This window comes from Prinia subflava, chromosome 9, assembly GCF_021018805.1.
Source record: "Prinia subflava isolate CZ2003 ecotype Zambia chromosome 9, Cam_Psub_1.2, whole genome shotgun sequence".
In the NCBI taxonomy this organism is placed as follows: Eukaryota; Metazoa; Chordata; class Aves; order Passeriformes; family Cisticolidae; genus Prinia; species Prinia subflava.
The window spans coordinates 5939267-5957185 of NC_086255.1; the positions used below are offsets into that span (position 1 = coordinate 5939267).

Below are 17919 nucleotides of genomic sequence, written 5' to 3' on the forward strand. Positions count from 1 at the left end.
AAACGCATAGGGGAACAACTTTAAAGGACAAGGAGTGAGGAAAATAAGAGCCAGTGATCTCAGCTTCTGTAATCAAGTTGTCTTCTTCTTTCTGAAATAGTAAGTATTAGGACCTTTGTACTGTGCTTGTCTAAAACATGTATCGATAAGTATGTAAGAGAAACAAAAATATTCCTGATGGCATGTTTTGCTATTTCTCTCTTTTCTTCTTGCAGGTTGTTTTTGTGCTGGGATGGGTAACCTGGTGTCTTTGCAGTGACTTGAAATAGTTTGGACTATTAAACTGGAAGATTCCATTTAAACTGGAAGATGTGGAGTGGGCTGTTACCTCCAGGACTGAATGAAAGTGATGTTGATCTAAGTTCTGATGATGGAGACGAATCGCCTGATTCCTGTTTGAAGCAAGATGCAAAAGAAGATGCTGAAAGATTTCAGGGGACTGAACAGGAAATTAATGCCAGCAGTGAACCTGCTGTACCAGTGACAGATGAAGAAGGTGAATGTCAAACGTGCCCTCCTGGAGTTTCTGTAAATATCTGGAATGTATGTATCCTTACAGGTCTCCAAATGAGCATACTGCAGTGTACTCAAATGGCTGATTCTTAGATTAAAATAATTCAGTGTGGAATAGTCAATATACAAATCTGAAATTAGATAAAATATGATCTGAGTATACACACCTTAGATTGTTTAAAGCAAGGTGAACAGGAGATTAGGAAGGAAGGGATTAGGTGGTAGTTTGGTGGTCACTGAAAGCACAGCAAGGAGTAGTCATAAGTATAAAGTTGCATAAAACTTGTGTTTTCAGTGGTTTGTGGGCTCTGAGCTGCTTGGTGGGTGCTTTCTGCACTGGCAGGGATTTACAGCTCAGTGGTGCAGCCTCAGTGGGGGTGCTGCATTTTGGAAAGGGGAGGTTTTCCTGCTGCTTGCTGCAGGTTTAACTGCAAACATTCAGACTCAAGAATTCCTTATGACCTCCTGATTCTGCAGTTGCACGTAAAGACTGGGAAAACAAAAAACCTGTAACAAAACAATGCGGTTTAGGCTTTGGATTCAAAATAAGAACTGGCAAAAAATAGCTGCCCTCTTTCATCCCTCAATCCTTGTAGGTAGCAAGGCTGTGACCATGGTGTCACTAATTTGTGGATTACAAACTACCAGGTAGGCAATAAAAATACATGGTGTAGCTCAGGAGTGCACAGCAAGCAAAGGTGTGTTCTGAATCACATACTGTGAGAGAACTGTCAGGTCTGAACAGTCCTGGGATGTAGGGAGGGCAAAAGTCAGGGAGAGGTGATGAAAGATTAGCACCAGTTCCAGTTTGACACCATCAGAGTCGCATGGTCTCGATTTATAAATTGGGATGTAACAGATAACACTAGGCACTGTGGATAATTAAACATTTCTCTGTGTAATTTCTTAAAAATGGGGGGAAAATGTAAAAACACTGACTTGCTTTTTCATAATCTTGTAGAAATTTATGGAGCTTCAGAAGAAACACCGTGAGATGAAAATGCAGGCAAAAGAGGAGAACAGATGCCGAAAAAGAAAGCGCCGCCGAAAAGGTGGTTTTTTATGAGCAACAGAATTTCTTTTTTTCAAATTGAATTAGTACCAATACATGCTGTTTTGTGGGGTTGGTGGTTTTGGTTTTTGAGGAGGGTTTTTTTGTGTATTTTTTTAATGAAGTATTGTATTCTAGCTGTTATCTAAGGTTTTTTTTTCTGCTTGTCTACATCATTTGCAAGGTTGTAGTGAGGTTGTAAGAATGCAAGTAGTATATTTGTCCTCTCCTTAAAAAGGAGGCAGAACTTACTCAGTTAATACTGATTTGTAATGATTAGGTGTATTTCAGTAGTTCTGTAAAACCTACTTTTGCACATTCTGGTTAAAACTTCACAGATACTGCGGGAGTTTCATAGAGCTGAGTGCTTTAAATCCACATGATCATTGGGTAAAAATCCCAGTGTGTTGATCTTTCAAAGCAAATGTGACCAATTAGAGCTCTGTTAACTTCATTGGATGCTGTGGGGTATCACTGTGTAATGTTGGATTTTTTTTCTTTCTTTTTCCCCTTAGCAAAGCAGAGAAAGACCGATGAAGTGCCTGAGAGGTATAACCAGGTCAATGGGATTACCTGAGGTCTGGTAGTAGCAGGCAGAACTTGTAATAAGCTTGACCACATTCATAGCCAAAGCCTAGCTTTAAGCACTGTGTAAAATATCTTTTAAAGTTCAGTGTCTTTGTTGGGCAGGCTGAATTGCAGTGATTGTTTGATGCAGTGTTATTACTTCATCTTAAAAATCAACACAAAGGTATTATTTAATGTAACTTTTAATAGACTTAATGTTCTTCCTACTTCCTTCATACAAGCTCCTGTTCAATCTGCTCCTTCCCTTTTTCCATCTTGGCAGTGTTAGGTTTATGGTTAGACTAGATCTGAAAGACTTTTTTCAACCTAAATGGTTCTATGATTCTATCAGCTTGCTTTCAAGATTGTGAAATTATACTTAAAAGGGGAAGGAATAATTAATTTCACTCCATTTAAAAACTGAATGGGTGAAAAGACCATGTCTGCCAAATGGAAGAGTTTATTTTAGCTGTGAAAAGGATATTACAAGTTGTGGAAAAGGGGAGTGGTTATAGTGATGACTTGTTTGTTTGTTTTTAGTAGTCAGCAGTTGGAAAATGAAGAAAAATGGAAAGAACTTACACAATACTTTGGAATCAATGATAGATTTGAATTACCTGTGGACAGCAGGGCTCCACAAAAGGTGACTGTTACTACAAAGGCAGTGTCAGCTTGTATTTGGTAGTAAAAGAACTTGTCCTTAACTGAGATAGGAATGAAACTGAGGCAGTTTGAGAGTAAAGGATACAGTCACTCTGAGGAAGGACGATTTTGTGAACTTTTTAAATAAATAACCTTGAGTACTTGCTGTGCTTGCTTTTAAGACAGTATCCAGGCTTATTTCCAGTCTGGTTTTTTTTTTTCTCTTATTGTGAGAGACAGAACACTTCATATGCATTGTTTGACTTTTCCTTTTGTTTTGCTTCATCGTGTTTTAGCTTTAAAATGTGTCATATAAATCCTCCAGGTGACACCAGTGGCTACAAGAAATAAAGAGGCAAACCTAGCATACATTTTGATTGGATTCATAACACATTCTTTTCATAAATATTACTGTGTAACTAGTCATAGCTGAAACTATTGGCACACATGATGGATAAGTTAAGAATCTCACTATATTGTGAGTTTCTGGTAGTGCTGTTGGTTCTATAGCATTTCTTATAAAATTCTCTGTAAGTTTTAATTACATGAAATGTTCGGTTTATAATAATTTTTGTATTTTTCATTTTCTTAAAGTAAGTTTCTACATGCAGATCTTGAAGATTTGTTTGCTTCTTACTTTTGGTGGCTATTCAGTTGTCATTAAAGTGCTCAGGATAGGTCTGGAATGAGGCCCAAAGTGATAAAATGCAGATGGTTTGACTGTAATTTCAGGGATATTATCACTAGTGGAAGATGCATCTTGTTATTTTCAGAAAAGGCATCTCAGCAGAATTTGCCATCACTGCAACTTCCAGTTGTGCATTTTTTTCACCTGCCACCTGAAATAATTCAAGTCCAGTGTTTGCAGATCACTGTTTCTCAAAAATTCCATTAGCTTTTCACTTTTATCTCTTAAAAAGTGTATGTTATGGAACTGTCAAATGTGTTTTCTTTAGCTTCACTAATATTTCAAACCAGTGAGGCTGTAAATTGTCTTCTGTTATGAGTGAGGTTTTTTGTGAAATTCTGAAGTCAGTGCTACCCTTCTGTGTTCCATCAGAAGTTTACAACTATAATTTCCAGGAAATAGTTACTTTTTGTTGTTACATTTTGTAATTGTTTTCTAAGTGTTGCTATTAAACAAGGTATGTTTACCTCTGAAAAAAAAGAAAACAACCTTTAAATCTTGAAGCTTTTCCATTGTGTTCCATAGGGCTGCTAGGATTTTTAATTTATTAGCACAGTGGAGTGGCTTTGTGCCAGAACTCTGTTTTTTGGGTAAAGATAAGATCTCAGAACTGTAACGATACAGTGGTAATTGCCATTCTTCATGTTACCTGACACATATATTTCACATTTTGCTTAGAAAGCTCCAGGGATGGAAGAGATAAGCCAGATCTTCAGATGAAATTTTATTGTGACAGGCATAAACTAGCCTGTGTAATTTTTTTAACCTATAGTATTATCCTGCACATAAGGTGGAACTAATGCAATGATTTGTGCTCAGGCAGCCTCTCAGTGAATTCTTAATTATACTGTCCATTACAGTACACAGACAGAGTGATTTGTGGTACACAGAAATTACAGGTTTATGCAGTGTCTTAAAGAATTTTATGAAAGAAATATTTTTAGAAAGGAAGTACTCCTTTTCAATATGTTCTTTTTGTTCTAAAGACATTTAACTTTTTTTTTTCCCTAGTCTGGCCTTGAACTGAGCATAGAGAAGTGTGTGGCTGAAGGTGACATTGCCAAGGCTGAGGAGCTGAGTGACAGATTAGCCACTCGTGAGGTAAGTGGGCTGTTAACAAAAACTCTGAGGGGTCTTTTAGTTTTGCACATGGACTAAAAGTGTCATGAGTAAAACAGCACTGAAGGTTGTTTGCAGCGTCTTTCCCCTTTCCTGAGCAGATTCCTGGCAGTGCTTGAAGGACTTTGCTGCTGATCTAGCAATGCTTGGACAGCTTTGCCTGTGTGTAAGAATTGGAAATACAGCCATGAACTGTCCCAAGTGACCTTGCTTTAAAGGCTTGCTGCTCACTCCACAACTCAGAGGAGTTGGTATCTGGTCATCTGTGTTGAGCTTTTGATTTTAATCCATGTTGCAAGCCAAGAGGACAGGAGTAGGATGCTCCCTTCCTCTCAGTTCCCTGTGCCTCAATTCTTTTCGTATTACCTCACCCATAAAATTGAGAAGCCTGAAGACAGGTAGAGATTTAGCAAGACTAGAGCAAATAAGGATGTATGAACCCCAGGTTGTGTGCCAATACTTGTTTTCTGTGTATTCATGTGTTCAGGGGTTGATGGCTGGAAGAATTCTGAGGAAGAGGATGAGGGAGTAGATAGTTGTCTCCCTGTATTGCTGCTGTAGCCTTAGAATTGTGTTGGATATTTTTTTCTCCTTGCCATAATTGTTCAGTGTATAAGTACATATGTAAAATCAAGTCCAGACTAACACAATTTTTTCAAGATGTTGTCTTGTTAGTTGGTGTAGCTGAATAATTTCATGAAAGCTTTGCTCTGCCATAAAAATGGGAGCTTTTAAATCTGTATCTACTGCTTAGTAAATACTTAAAACTGGTGAGGAATCTTATCAGATAGCTCTAGCAACTTCATTTAAGAAATTGTTCAGTTTGTCCTCATGGGGTAGGTGGTAGCAGCTGAAGTAAAAATAGCTGAAGTCCACAAAGGCTGTTTTCCCCACTGGTAGATGTGCATAGGGGAGAAAATGCAGAAGGAAAAATTAGGATAAAAAGATAGTTGAATAGTTTTGAGCCAGGTAAGAAAATAAAAAAGTAGTGTTTTAGTGAGTGGAGAATCAATATTTTTTAAGTCGCCTAAGTAATACGATTTAAACTATAAATCGTCTTGATTTATACTAAAAAAGTAATTATATAACTTTTGCTTTCATTCCTTTATCTTGCATATTCTTCCAACTTCACAGAGGTAATGGGAATTTTCTGTCCAGTGTCCATGCTTGCAAAATTCAAAGGTATTAGAAAAGGATTAGGAAAGTAAAAATAAATTTCACTGCTTCTCATTCTCATACAAATATTTTAAATGTTTCTTAAATACAGTGTTTTAAACTAAACTTTAATGTAAAATTGCAGGTTTAAATCTGTTTAATGCAATGTATTGCAATATTGTGATGGCTTTAAAAACAGATGGCTTTTGAAGAGGGAAATACAGTTCTTAAGGTTCTCTGAGGTTAGGTAAAAGTAACTGTTCCTCAGGAGTGTTCTTACAAAATCATTAAACTGCTCCATTTAGTCACTCAGGGCAGTTTCTAATGACTAGACTCTTATCTGCCTTGTCACCAGTGATCACAAAACTTCAGTCTGCAAAGATAACAGCTATTGACAGTGGCAGGAATGTGTCCTGATGTTCCCTTTAAGTCTGACCAGCTTCTGACTGTTTTATTACCTTTCATGTGTACAACATGAAAAACACTTGCTGTTCTCCTTCACAAATGTCATTATCCCATCTCCTCTAAAGTGGTTGGAGTATTATAATCAATAAAACATACTGAGGTTCTAGTGCAAATTGTTTGACTATAAAAACAAATTAATGTAAGAAGTTTTAAGGTTTTGTAATATTTATGATAAACTGTTATCTGATTTTGGTAGCCATGGGATTATACAACATCTAGCATATCCCAGGTGCTGCAGCAGTGTATTATTATTTGTGGAACATTAGCTGCAAATTGTTGACTTTCAAATATTAGCATGTTGTAATTCTGAAAACAAAATGCTTGAAACATTATTAGTATTCACAGCCTTGACTTGGTTTTGGTTAAGTGGGTTTATCTGAACAAATAGTATGTTGAAAGAAGGAAAACTCAAATGGCTGGCTTGATCTCTCATGAGGAGTTCTGTCGAGGCAGAATCCATGAGAATTCACTGGGGTTCTCTGCTCTTGTAAAGATGTGCTCCATTGCTCACTGCAAGGTTCATTTTTCTTTGTGATTTTTCAAAAGCTCTTTTTTTCTTTAATGGATCTATTAAAATACTTTTTTTTTCTACGGAAATTGTTCTAACAGTGACTGTTTCAGTGAAGAGCTATAAAAAGAGGATTTGATTATGAAAGAGATTGAACAGTCATTGTTGTGTTCAAGTACAGTTAATAAAATATTGCTTTCATGCTGTATAGTATTCCTTCAATTGGTACTTTTCTTCTCCTTGCAATTTACAGAAATGTCCATTTTAATACACAATGCCTCTAAGAAGTGAGCTAATTTTTAAATTATGTGGCTATTTGTATCCCTCTAACTTCCAAATGCAACACAGCTCCGTGAGCAAGTCAGGCATGGAGCTGTACTGTGGCTGTATTGAAGTACACTTCTGAAGTCCGGAGTAATAAGTGGATGAATTATTGTTCTTTTATCTCCACTTCATCTCTTTATGTATAGTTTTCATTTTTCTTGAGCGGTGTTAGAGGGCTGGGGACAGAGAGTGTGTGAGAAGCAGCTGTGTGGTGTTTGGGGTGCAGCCCCCCTTGCAGCCGTGTGAGAAATGTTCAGTGCCTAGGTGTTCTTTTTGAAATCAGGTGTATGGGGTTTTAATCGGCACCATTTTCTTTTGCAAGAAGCAGTGACTGGAACCTGCTGATAAAGCTTTTGCTTTGAGGCACAGATCCCAGAGTTCTTAAAGCCGTTTCCTGCCTTAATAAGTGAAACTAATTTTTGATGTATAACATTTATAAGCCTGTGAAACTGATAGGGCAGCTTCAGTATGTAGAAAAATGAAGCCAAAAATAAACAGATGATGAGTATATACGGTAAAAACATGTCCTAAAAAGCAAAGGAATGTCAAAATGATGCTGTCAATATCCTATCGTTGTGACACAGTGAGAAAAGCTTTTTTAAAATCAGATTCATTTAAAATCAGTGATGACTTAGGCAATATGCATAATCTAGCAGCTGTCAGTGCATCATGGAATTTAACATTCTAAAAACCTAAATGATACCGCTTCAAGGTTTTGGGTCTTCAGGTTTCCAAGTGGTACTTGTTGCAGGTTCTTTAAGGGAAATGTTACTGCACTGCGTGAAATGAGGCTTTGGGCAATATATTATTTGTTGTTTTCTTTGCTTTGACAAATACGCACAAATGCTGATTTTAAAACAAAGCTTCTCAATCCAGGAGCACTCAAGGTTTTGATGTGAGAATTGGAGCTTGGATACCTCCTGCATGAGGCTGTATTTACTGGTGACTGCATGGGTGGATTCATAGGTAGCTTTTGAGACTGGCTGATGTGTTCCCCCTTTTTTGTTGGCAGTTCCATTTCTGTTAAAAATATGAACTGTATGTATAACTGCTGAATATTTTGTCTAATCTCTGGGCAAACCTCACTACCAAGTATCACCCCTTGTCCCCTGTTGCCAGTCATCAGGGTAGCAGATGGCATCTTTGGCCATACCCACAGCACGTTCTCTTGAGGGTGTTCTGCTTCCCTGAGAGGTCTGGTGATCCTGAAGTTCTCAATTTCATTATTTTATACAGAAGTTCTTCCTGAAAAAAACATGGGCATCTCTGCATTATGCTGTAGAGAATAATTTAGGCCTTCAGTAATTCTGCTCCTTCAGCTTCTGGCTGGAGCACGTCAGTGCTGTGATGCAATTACAGTGTCCAAGATCAGCACTGCTTTGATAAATGTGTTGAGCAACAACATAATGCAGGTGGGTCATGCTCAGTAATTCACTGCAGATCTTCAAGTTAAGACTCCTGGATTATTTCTTTTAATACCTGCAGTACAGTGTTATTAGTATTAAATAACTGAGCAGTTCATTGCAGTGTGCATGGTACAATATGCACAGTTAGTGTTTATTATTGTAATCCAGTTGCTGTCTTTGTTATCACATTCCAGGGCTTCCAGCATTGGCAGAGTCCTTCATGTTTTATAGCTGTGCTTTTCAGATGTAGCCTGGCATACCTAAAGCTATTGTTTGAACATTGCATTTAAGGATGACTTACTTAACTTGAGAGATGCCAATAGATATGTTAACCTTAATGTTAATGTTACTGTAGGAGTTACCCAAAAAAGTCTCAGCCTTTTAGAATGAAGTTATTAAAAGAATAAAGCTTGTGTGAACACCTCCCTGGGCTGAAATGACATGATTTTCTGGTGATGCCTCAAGATTGGCTAGCTGAGATCTAATAGTAGCAGGTACTTGGGATATGGAGCTGGGAACAGGCACTTGGAATTATGTCAACTTTTAATGCTTTGTAAAAATCTTTCTGGAATTCTATCTTGAGATGTAATTAAATTGTTCCTACTGTGTTAATGGGGATCACCTAGATTTTTTTAAAGAAAAATGTTGATAAATTAGAGCCCTGTGACTGTGCATAGCTGGATATGTTTATCCTTTTGAGTGAGGATGGTATGTGCAGATATCTGGTAATTTCACTCTGCTGTAAATCAGTTTCAATTTGGAATGACACTCGTAAAAATTATTTTCGTAGGTAAACCAAAAAATCTTAAAAGATTCCCCGCCATCAATTCTTTATATATTTTCCAAGCGTATTTTTCCCTCCAGAGAAAGAGGTTCCTTTCATAGTGTTTTTGTGCTCAGATCATGGTTTGGTGTCTCAAAATGCAGAATACAGATTTCTTAATCTGACTAAAGCCCAGACTTTGCACTTGTTGGTGTTTTTTGTGTGAACTGCCTGGTAGGTAGGTGCCACATTGTCTAAGAACACATTAGCCTGAGGACTGTAACTTGAACATGATTAAATAATCTTGACCATATTAGACTTACCTGTCAAAAGTAACGTTTAAAATATTTGGTAATTTAGTGTGCTAAATTGCTGTAGCACTTGTCAGTCTCCAAATAGCACAGACTTTTTGACAGCACTTCCTAAGCGTTTGGCTTAGTGGCTTCTGGCATTTTGGGGAAGACTTAGAAAGCTGCAATTTATAGGGCTACTGGTATTTAATCAAGCTTAAATGAAAGATCTACATTGTAATTGATGAAATTAATTGGGTATTCACCAGAATATCATCCTCATGTTACAGCAAGATCAGTCCTGCTGTTGTCTTTAAAATTTGTAATGCATCAGTTTTGACCATTTTCTCATGATCAAATTGGTATCTCCTGTCTGCAAGTAACCTCTAGTCATATAAACTAGAAAGGGAAGTACACAAGGCAGTTTGTTGGTTATAAGTGCTGAGAACCATTCTGGAAACTGGTTTCCATGGGAGAGTCTGGGTAGGAATTGATTGATTGTGATGGCATTACTGTTAGAGATGGACAGGAGTTCAACTTGCATCAACAGATGCTGTTCTGTTGGTAAAATAAAATTTCTAAGTTCTGTGCAATGTTCACAATTGCTCACAGTGTTTTTACGTACCTGAAGTGATGCAGTTTTATATGGAGTGTAACCAAGCACAAATTAACTGGGAACAATTGTGGAAGAACTGCCTCCCACCCCCCGCCAAAAAAAAAAAAAAAAAAAAAAAAAAAGGAAAAAAAGAGGGGTTTTTAATCTGAGGAGGATTTCCTTTCTTACCTTAGTGAAGGTGCTTCCAGATACTCCTCTTTGTTGAGGTGGTTTTCTTTTAACCTTTAGAACATGGCAGGGTTATCACCTAGAATTACATTCTTATGCTCCCTTAATTATGTATATCTTTTCCTTAACAAACCTTAAAAAAAGATTTCAGATGTTACAAGTCTAATTAAAGAGACAGACAAAGCACAGTTTATACTGTAGATTTTTTCTGCAGTTCAATTAATCAGCATGTTTTCTCTTTTAATTAAAACCATTTTAGTAAATTAAAGCCCACAGCAAAACACATATATAATTTGTTTGTAATTAGCTCTTAATTGGTGGTAGTTGAAGCTTAGCACCCTTGGTTTCTTTCTTCATGATTGCCATTTTATTAGCAGCCAGTCATTAATTAATCTTTTTTTCTAATTAGCTTATAAAACTGTTGATGGCACATTATTGTAAATGTGATTTTAAGTTCAAAGCTTGTTAATAAGCTTTCTTACTTAGAAGAACAGAGATAAAGAAATTGCTGAAAACAGTACTACAGTTCTTTTTTTAAAACTGCCTTTGTTATAAGGGGGCTCTGTAAAGCATCTAACAGCTTATGGTTAATTTTTTAATGCTGTGTTTTCTCATGAATGGAGGAAGTTACTTGCATTTAAATGTTTAAGTCTAGCGAAGAGCTTAATATTAGAACAGTTTTCTGTCCTTGCTCCATTACTGTGTCATCCAAATATAATTTGATGTTGTAATACACAGCATAAAAATACAACAAAGGTATTACAAAGTATTTTACAGGGGAAGTTGGGCACATCATTGAAAGGGGACAATTTTCACTGCAAAATCCACTCAGTATTCTTGTTTGCTTTATATATTTTATATACGTCAGCAATGGATAACATTCCATAACATAAAAGGAGAAAATCATTGCTAGAGGCAAGCCTGAAATAACTAGATTCATATTTGATGAGAAACTGTAACACTATATTAAAAGGCTGTTTGGCTTCTCTGCTATGACCATAGGATATTTCAGGACCTGTTTGAATATAGATGTTTTGTTGGAGCTTTTGTAGGTTTAATATTTTGTGTTTCATACCTCAATATTTCTGGAGCAGTTCTTGGTTCTGTTGTCTCAGTACTTGTATCATTCAGCATTTACATTTTACAGTCCTATCCTAAAGACAAGTCTTTGCTTTGTGATATTTAATGTTAAATGTCCTGATTTGCAAGGAAGTTTTCTAGAAGTTACAGTACATTCTGTTGCAACTTTAATAAAAATGTTTACTCTTCTGCCTGAACTTTACATTCCATTTCAACTTCAGCCATTTCTTTGCTTGTTTTAAAAGTGTTTTATGATGCTGTGCAAGAAACACTAGAAAGGGATAGCTGACAAGGAAAAAATTAAAAATTGGATAAAAAGTAAATGAATAATGTCATATTACTAAAAAGATGAGAGGCTAATTTGTGCCGACTTTTTGCTAATTTTGTTCAAGCCTCAAAATGAGGAGCTGTCACCCGTTCTGTGTAGCACTGATGACAGTGCCAATGATCCATGAAATAAGCTGCCGCTGGCTTTGTTCTGATAAGAATGAACAAATCTGCACAATGTACGGCTCCCAGAATCTCATTTTCATACTTGCATGCAGGCTAAAAGAAATAAGCTGTTTGCAGGCTTGATTAATCAGACATTTGAGGGTTTTTTGTCTCTTTGATCTCTTTCGTCTCCTAGGTAACTTGCTTGACATTAATGTTGAGCTTGAGTAAAGACAATCAGGAATTGTAGACCAAACTGATATAAAAATTAAAGACCTTAACACTTTAAGTACTCCAGTAATGGTTCCGCTTTACTTCAGAAAACATCTGTTTTCATTTAATTAAAGAACAAAAAGAGTATGGCATAAATATTTTTCATAGAGACCTGTTATTCCATAAAAAGTTAAAGTATGATAATTGGTATTTTTAAATAAATGCCTTGAAAGTGTTCAAAAAGAAGCAAAGCTTCAGATATTTGCTACAAGGTAACAATTTCAGATGAGTAGGAAATTTTCATTTATGCTGCATTAAACATCTAGAGTAAGATATTTGACATGATTATTGGGCAACTTTAAAATGGAAGAGGCTTTGCCCTGTCAAAACTAAGTTGTTTTTTAAGTTTGTCTCAAAATACACATATATATAGTGTTACAAGGATGAACCATTATATCAGCTGTACTACCCAGTATAATTTACACACTTTAAACCTGTAAAATTGAAAGGAATTTAAAAAAAAAAATGTCGCAGTGCGTTTGCTTGAGGTTATGCAGACGCTTTTACAAATCTTCCAAGTGGCTGTAAAGATGAATGCCTCAAGGGTCTAGCCAGGGCCCTGCTTTTCCAACCAGCTAAAGCCCTTATCTTAAATCCAAGCAAAGTACCATTAATCTTTTTGAAAGACCTTTTATGGCTTTTAATATATCCCAAATTAGAACATTTTACACCCTTGGTTCCTGAAATATGGTGATAAAAAGCCTTTAGAGCTTAATTTTCCTTACTGCGTGCTCTGACCAATTTGCAGTTCTTTGTGATAATGTTTAGACACCTTAATTAAAATGCAGCAAAATATTGGATGTTCTATATGGAAAATGCTGATACTTTGACTACACAAGAAATTGTTGTATATATTCTTATTCATGCTTTCTTACTTCTTTTAAGATTGTATTTTATTGAGTTATCTGATGACCTGAAATGTTAGTGTGATTTTTTTTTTTTTTTTTTTAATGTAAAATCCATTGACCAAGCTTTTATGGATTTCTTCAGGGGGGGAGCAGGGAGTGAAGATGTATGTCTGGGTTTGGGTGGGAGCAGAAGACGTTTAATCTGACTGAAATGTTTGTGTGTGTTTATATGCAACATTGGTTTTCATGTCTTGAAAATTTGGCTCTATGTAGCCTAGAAATTATAACAATGCTGCAAAATGTTTCTGCTGTTACTTCCACATACACTGCAGAGGATCTTATTATCCCGTTTTTTTCTGTACTTTTCGAAGATGGAAGAACTCATTCTGTCTTCCAAAAAATGCAGACAAAAAGATTTTTCTGCAACACTTGTTTAGAGCTTGCTTGTGTATATTTGTATATGTATAAGTGCTCAGTAGGCCACTAGAATATATTTTAAAGGAGATTCTGTTATTCATCATACAGCAAAAGTTAATTTTCAAGTGTGTTAGGAGGTAAAATACCTCTAATAAAGGCACGATTCTGCTGACTGACTTCAGCCATCAGATTGCTCTATTGTTTAAACTAATAATTACTCCTATTTCAATTTAAAAGTAAACATTTTTTGAATATTTTAGGTGAGTTTTCTTAAGCATTTTTATACTGCGATTGTATTAAGGTTAATAGCTGCCCTTAAATATTAAGTGACAATGCAAATAAAAGAATGTTATGTTTTAGTCTTTGACCTGAAATTTAGCAGTTCAGATGTCGGTATTGAATTACTGTTAATAAAAAATGTTAATGCTCGGGGGAAAATTATATAGATAGTGTAAAAGTTTGAAGTAGCTGGTCACAGTATTTTGTGCATCAAGGTGATTACAAAGGTGCATATTTATAACCTTATAACACATGCAGATAGTGGGTGAGAAACCCGTTCAGCGTTTTTTTCTTTTTAAATATTATCTTTATGAAAACATCTATTTTCCTTTTAAACTCTTATGCTCAGATCCTAACTGCTTGTGTTGCCAGTGTTTAGAGCCTCAAACAAAGCCAAGCTGATGTTGTGCTTGCTGCCTTTCTTAAAGGCTGCTGCAGAGAGGCTGCTTTCTTCATTTTTGAACCCTGAGAGGACCATAAGGTAGAAGAGCTTGTAGTGATGCTGGTTTGTGGGGTTTTTTTGTCTTTATTAACAAAATGATCACTTACCTATTGTGTGTGGTGGGATAGTTGTGGAAAATGTATCAGTGCCTCTACACCTGCAGATGTGTTCTTGAGTTTTCTCTCATCTTACCTGGATAAAGCATTTCTCAGAGTAAATATTTATCTGCATGGATGCTGCAGATTATTCAAGTTATATTACCATTAATAGTGGAACCTCAGGCACGGTGTTAAAGAGTATTCTTCCCCCCTGAGTCACCCATTCTTTGATGCTCCCATGATATTTTGGGGGAAATTTAGAATATCCAGTTAGAAACTGTTTGCTAATTTCAATAGGTTTGGGTGTGGATTGAAAGAAAACCTGTTTGTCCACATCACTTTGTGCAATTTGGGGTAAATGAATTGCATGGTTGTCTTGGAGAATAGCAGTAACTTCTAAGAATGAATTCCTTCATAACTCATAATGTCAAGTCAAGGCAGCAACCATAAAATGTAACTACAAGTTACGAATGCTGAATAAGGGAAATAAACTGGTCGTAGTTCACTGTATCTTCTTCCATCTTTTTTACTTCACTCTCCCCTGCATTGCCTTCTCCACTTGACATTCACTAAAGGGAACTTAACTCTCACAGTCTGCGTAACTTTATGGAAGTGGGATTCACCTGCATGGAAAGCTGGCATATCATACCCTTGCAATCTAAAGGCTTGTAAAATGGAGATAGACACTAAGGACACTGCATCATTTATTTTTGGACAGAGTGATTAAAACATGTCTAGTGGTTCTGCTGAAAAATGTGTGGTGGTAGCAGCTCTTCCTGTATAAAAGTGTCTTTTGGGTGTTTTTGACACCGGTGAGACCTGATTCTATTGTGTTACCATAGCTGAAGTCACAGACTGGTCCTAATAATGGAGACTCTGTATTTGGATATGTCTGTCTATGTAAAACAAACAAACAAAAGGATCCAGTGAGCTGTTGCCCTTTGCTTTTGTTTCTAAAATGAAGGATTTGGAGAAAAGGATTGCTTGCCCCAGGATCCTACGCCTTTGTATTTCCCTCAAGAGACACTCTTGTTTGTCCGGTCTAATAGTGCATCATCAGCCTAATATTTGAAAGGTATTTTAGTATCTATCGACTTTTGAGAAACAATATCAGACCACGTAATTTGTGAGGCTTAAATTTCATATGAGCCATTTGCATCTAATCAGTTTTCCTTTGTTCCTTTTCATGTCTTAGCTTGGTGTGAAAATTGCCAAAGCTGCCGCTTGCCGCAACTTTGTAAAAGCCAAGCAAGAAGCAGAGGCTGCCCAAGAAGCTCAAAAGAAAAAGAAGCTTGCTTGGGGGTAAGTCATTTGAGTATGGAATTAAACATTTGTGGTTTCATTGGCACTAAGTGTGTACAATACAATCTCGGTTAAATGTTTTCTTTGTTGAAATAGGCTTGTGCTAATCTTATTTGTTTAGTTTAACCTTGTTGGGTTTTGGGGGGCTTTTTTAGGAGTGTATCAGACTTAAGTACAGAGACTTTATCAGAAATAAAGTGGAGGTTGTATGGCTATATTTTTCTTCATGTCTTTATTACAGTATTAAAAATAAGTTTTTATTTTTGTTGTTGTTACGAATAATGTGGTTAAATACCTGAAACATATACACTCATCATTCCTAATGTGGGTTTTGTGCTCTGTTTCAGATTTGAAGCCAAGAAAAGATGGGAAACAAAAAGCAACATGGGATACATGTAATCCATCCTGTTTTCCTCAGGAGTCAAAAACCTGTTGTTACTTGAAGAATTTTTGTGAGCATCTTATTAAATCTAAATATAAAACCCCCCAAAACAAAATAGAACACATCAAATACCTTGTATTTATGTTAATGTTTTTAAACTGCACTATCTTGTTTTGGCACTCTCTTAAAAATAATACAGCAAAAATGCTATCTAAACATCAATACTTTGTTAATTTTCCTCCTAGATATGAAACCTAAAGATAACGCATTTCATGATGAATTTGGAGTCTGGTAAAAAACTCTCTGAAGTTGGAATAAAATCCTTGGTCCAAATGTGTTTTGTGCTGTACTGCAATGTGTGGGTAAAAGGAGAGAGGGGTATGTTTGCTTCTGGGGTTACACAGACTTCATGAAGTAAGTACTTTTCTGCTTGAAAATTGGGGGAAGACACTAAATAAAGAAGAGTAAACTCGACTGATTTTTTTTAAAGCAAGGGCATTTATAGCCTTAGTAAATATAAACACACACACACAAAAAAAACCAAGCCTGAGAAAAGTCCCTCCTCCCTCTTCTGGAAGGATCTGGTCATATCCTGGTGCCTGATTCTTCAGAGTATTTCAGATTCACAGTTTTCTTTCCTTCCTAAGAACACAGATTTTAGAAGTCCCAGATAAAAATATCTTGGAGTCCCACATAAATACATATCTTGGAGAAATATCTGAGCTGTTATGTTATACAATTAACTGCACCCAAGATACAAATGCAGATTTTACTCCAAGTCAAATGTTTTACAGATCAATTAGGATTTGAATGTTTATGTTATAAGATTATAACAAGAATTGATGATAATGTTTCTTCAAAATTGTTCTCTGTGAAAAGTAAGTACACATTCAAAACTAATAACTTTCCTCCCTGAAGCTCTTGCATGTATGTTTAGTCACCACAATGCCTGAATTGAATTGGTAATGTAAATGTCAGTTATTGTTAACCAAGATTAATATGTTTCAGGCCAAAGGTATGGTATTAGTGTAATGGTGATTTACTGTGTAAGTACTTGGGGCTAAAACAAGTTGCCAACAAATAGCAATTTGAAGTTTTACGGCAGCAATTCAAAGAGTTCAGGTTTGCAGTCCAAGATGGAATAGTGCATTTTTGTTCATTAGTCCTCAGGATATTTGATTCTTTTTTTTAACATCATATTTCTTTCACATAGATGAGAGTTTGCAATATGGTAATCTGCAGTTAGCCGTAATTAGTTATGATGACAGAGTTGAATACAATTGCCAGGATTGTAAATTGGGGGCTAAACAGGTTTCTGCAGTATAACATCATAAATCTCACACTTTGGTTTGCAAACTTCATTGCTTTGCAAACTTGTGTGGAAGGAAGCAAGTGCTATCTAGTGAAGTGATTGTGAAGGTAAAATGGATGTTTGCATGTGTAAACACACGGGTTACACTGTGACCCTACATCAGGATCTTTCTCAGTTCCAAATGTTCCTGTCCAGAAGTTCCAGGCACTCTGTCCATAATTTCTGGGGGTTTTTTTTAAAGCATCTGGACGATGGGTGTTAGATACAGTTGACCTTTGTTATATACCGAAAGGTAGAATGATGCTGATAATTAATGCCAACCACACCAGCAACGTTCCATTAAACTTTTTAAAGTATCATTTATTAAATAAGCTATTTTCTTTTTTGCAGTAATTGCTCTTGAGAGTAACAGCATTTGTCAAATAAAGATCTTGATCTAATTGCAAGGATCAGTGTTCTTTGTTTTGAAAATGTGCTTTAACAGAAACCCAAGCCCTCAAAGAACAGCTATGGCCCAGTTACCTGTAATATTTTACACTAAATCCATTAGTTTTATGTTCGGCCATGAATAATGGAACTGTTTAGGAAGTATGCAGAATATTTGCATTGGGTCACTTGTGTGATGAATTTAAAAATGACCACATTTCAAACCTTTTTATCCAGCAAAAGTGTTTGCTTAAAATATTAGTTGATTTCCAGAATTACAACATGTTCAAAAGTCTCTAACAGGGAAAATGCGTACAGCTTTATAGAGTTCATATAAATACGGAAGAAATAAA

The 17919-nt window shown here is 36.1% G+C and overlaps 1 protein-coding gene across 2 annotated transcripts; it reads left to right on the forward strand.

The window, feature by feature from the left end:
• The first annotated feature begins 301 nt into the window (after positions 1–301).
• On the forward strand, positions 302–16161 carry FAM204A (family with sequence similarity 204 member A). 2 transcript variants are annotated; one of them, XM_063405222.1, is made up of 7 exons: positions 302–543; positions 1475–1565; positions 2080–2113; positions 2672–2774; positions 4473–4562; positions 15340–15446; positions 15794–16161. In XM_063405222.1, exons 1-7 carry the CDS (start codon positions 310–312, stop codon positions 15843–15845), a joined length of 711 nt encoding a protein of 236 aa, XP_063261292.1. In that variant the 5' UTR covers positions 302–309; the 3' UTR covers positions 15846–16161. The 2 variants fall into 2 exon arrangements, with proteins under 2 accessions (XP_063261292.1, XP_063261293.1); XM_063405223.1 differs by having other exon boundaries at positions 2675–2774.
• The last annotated feature ends 1758 nt before the right edge of the window (positions 16162–17919 follow it).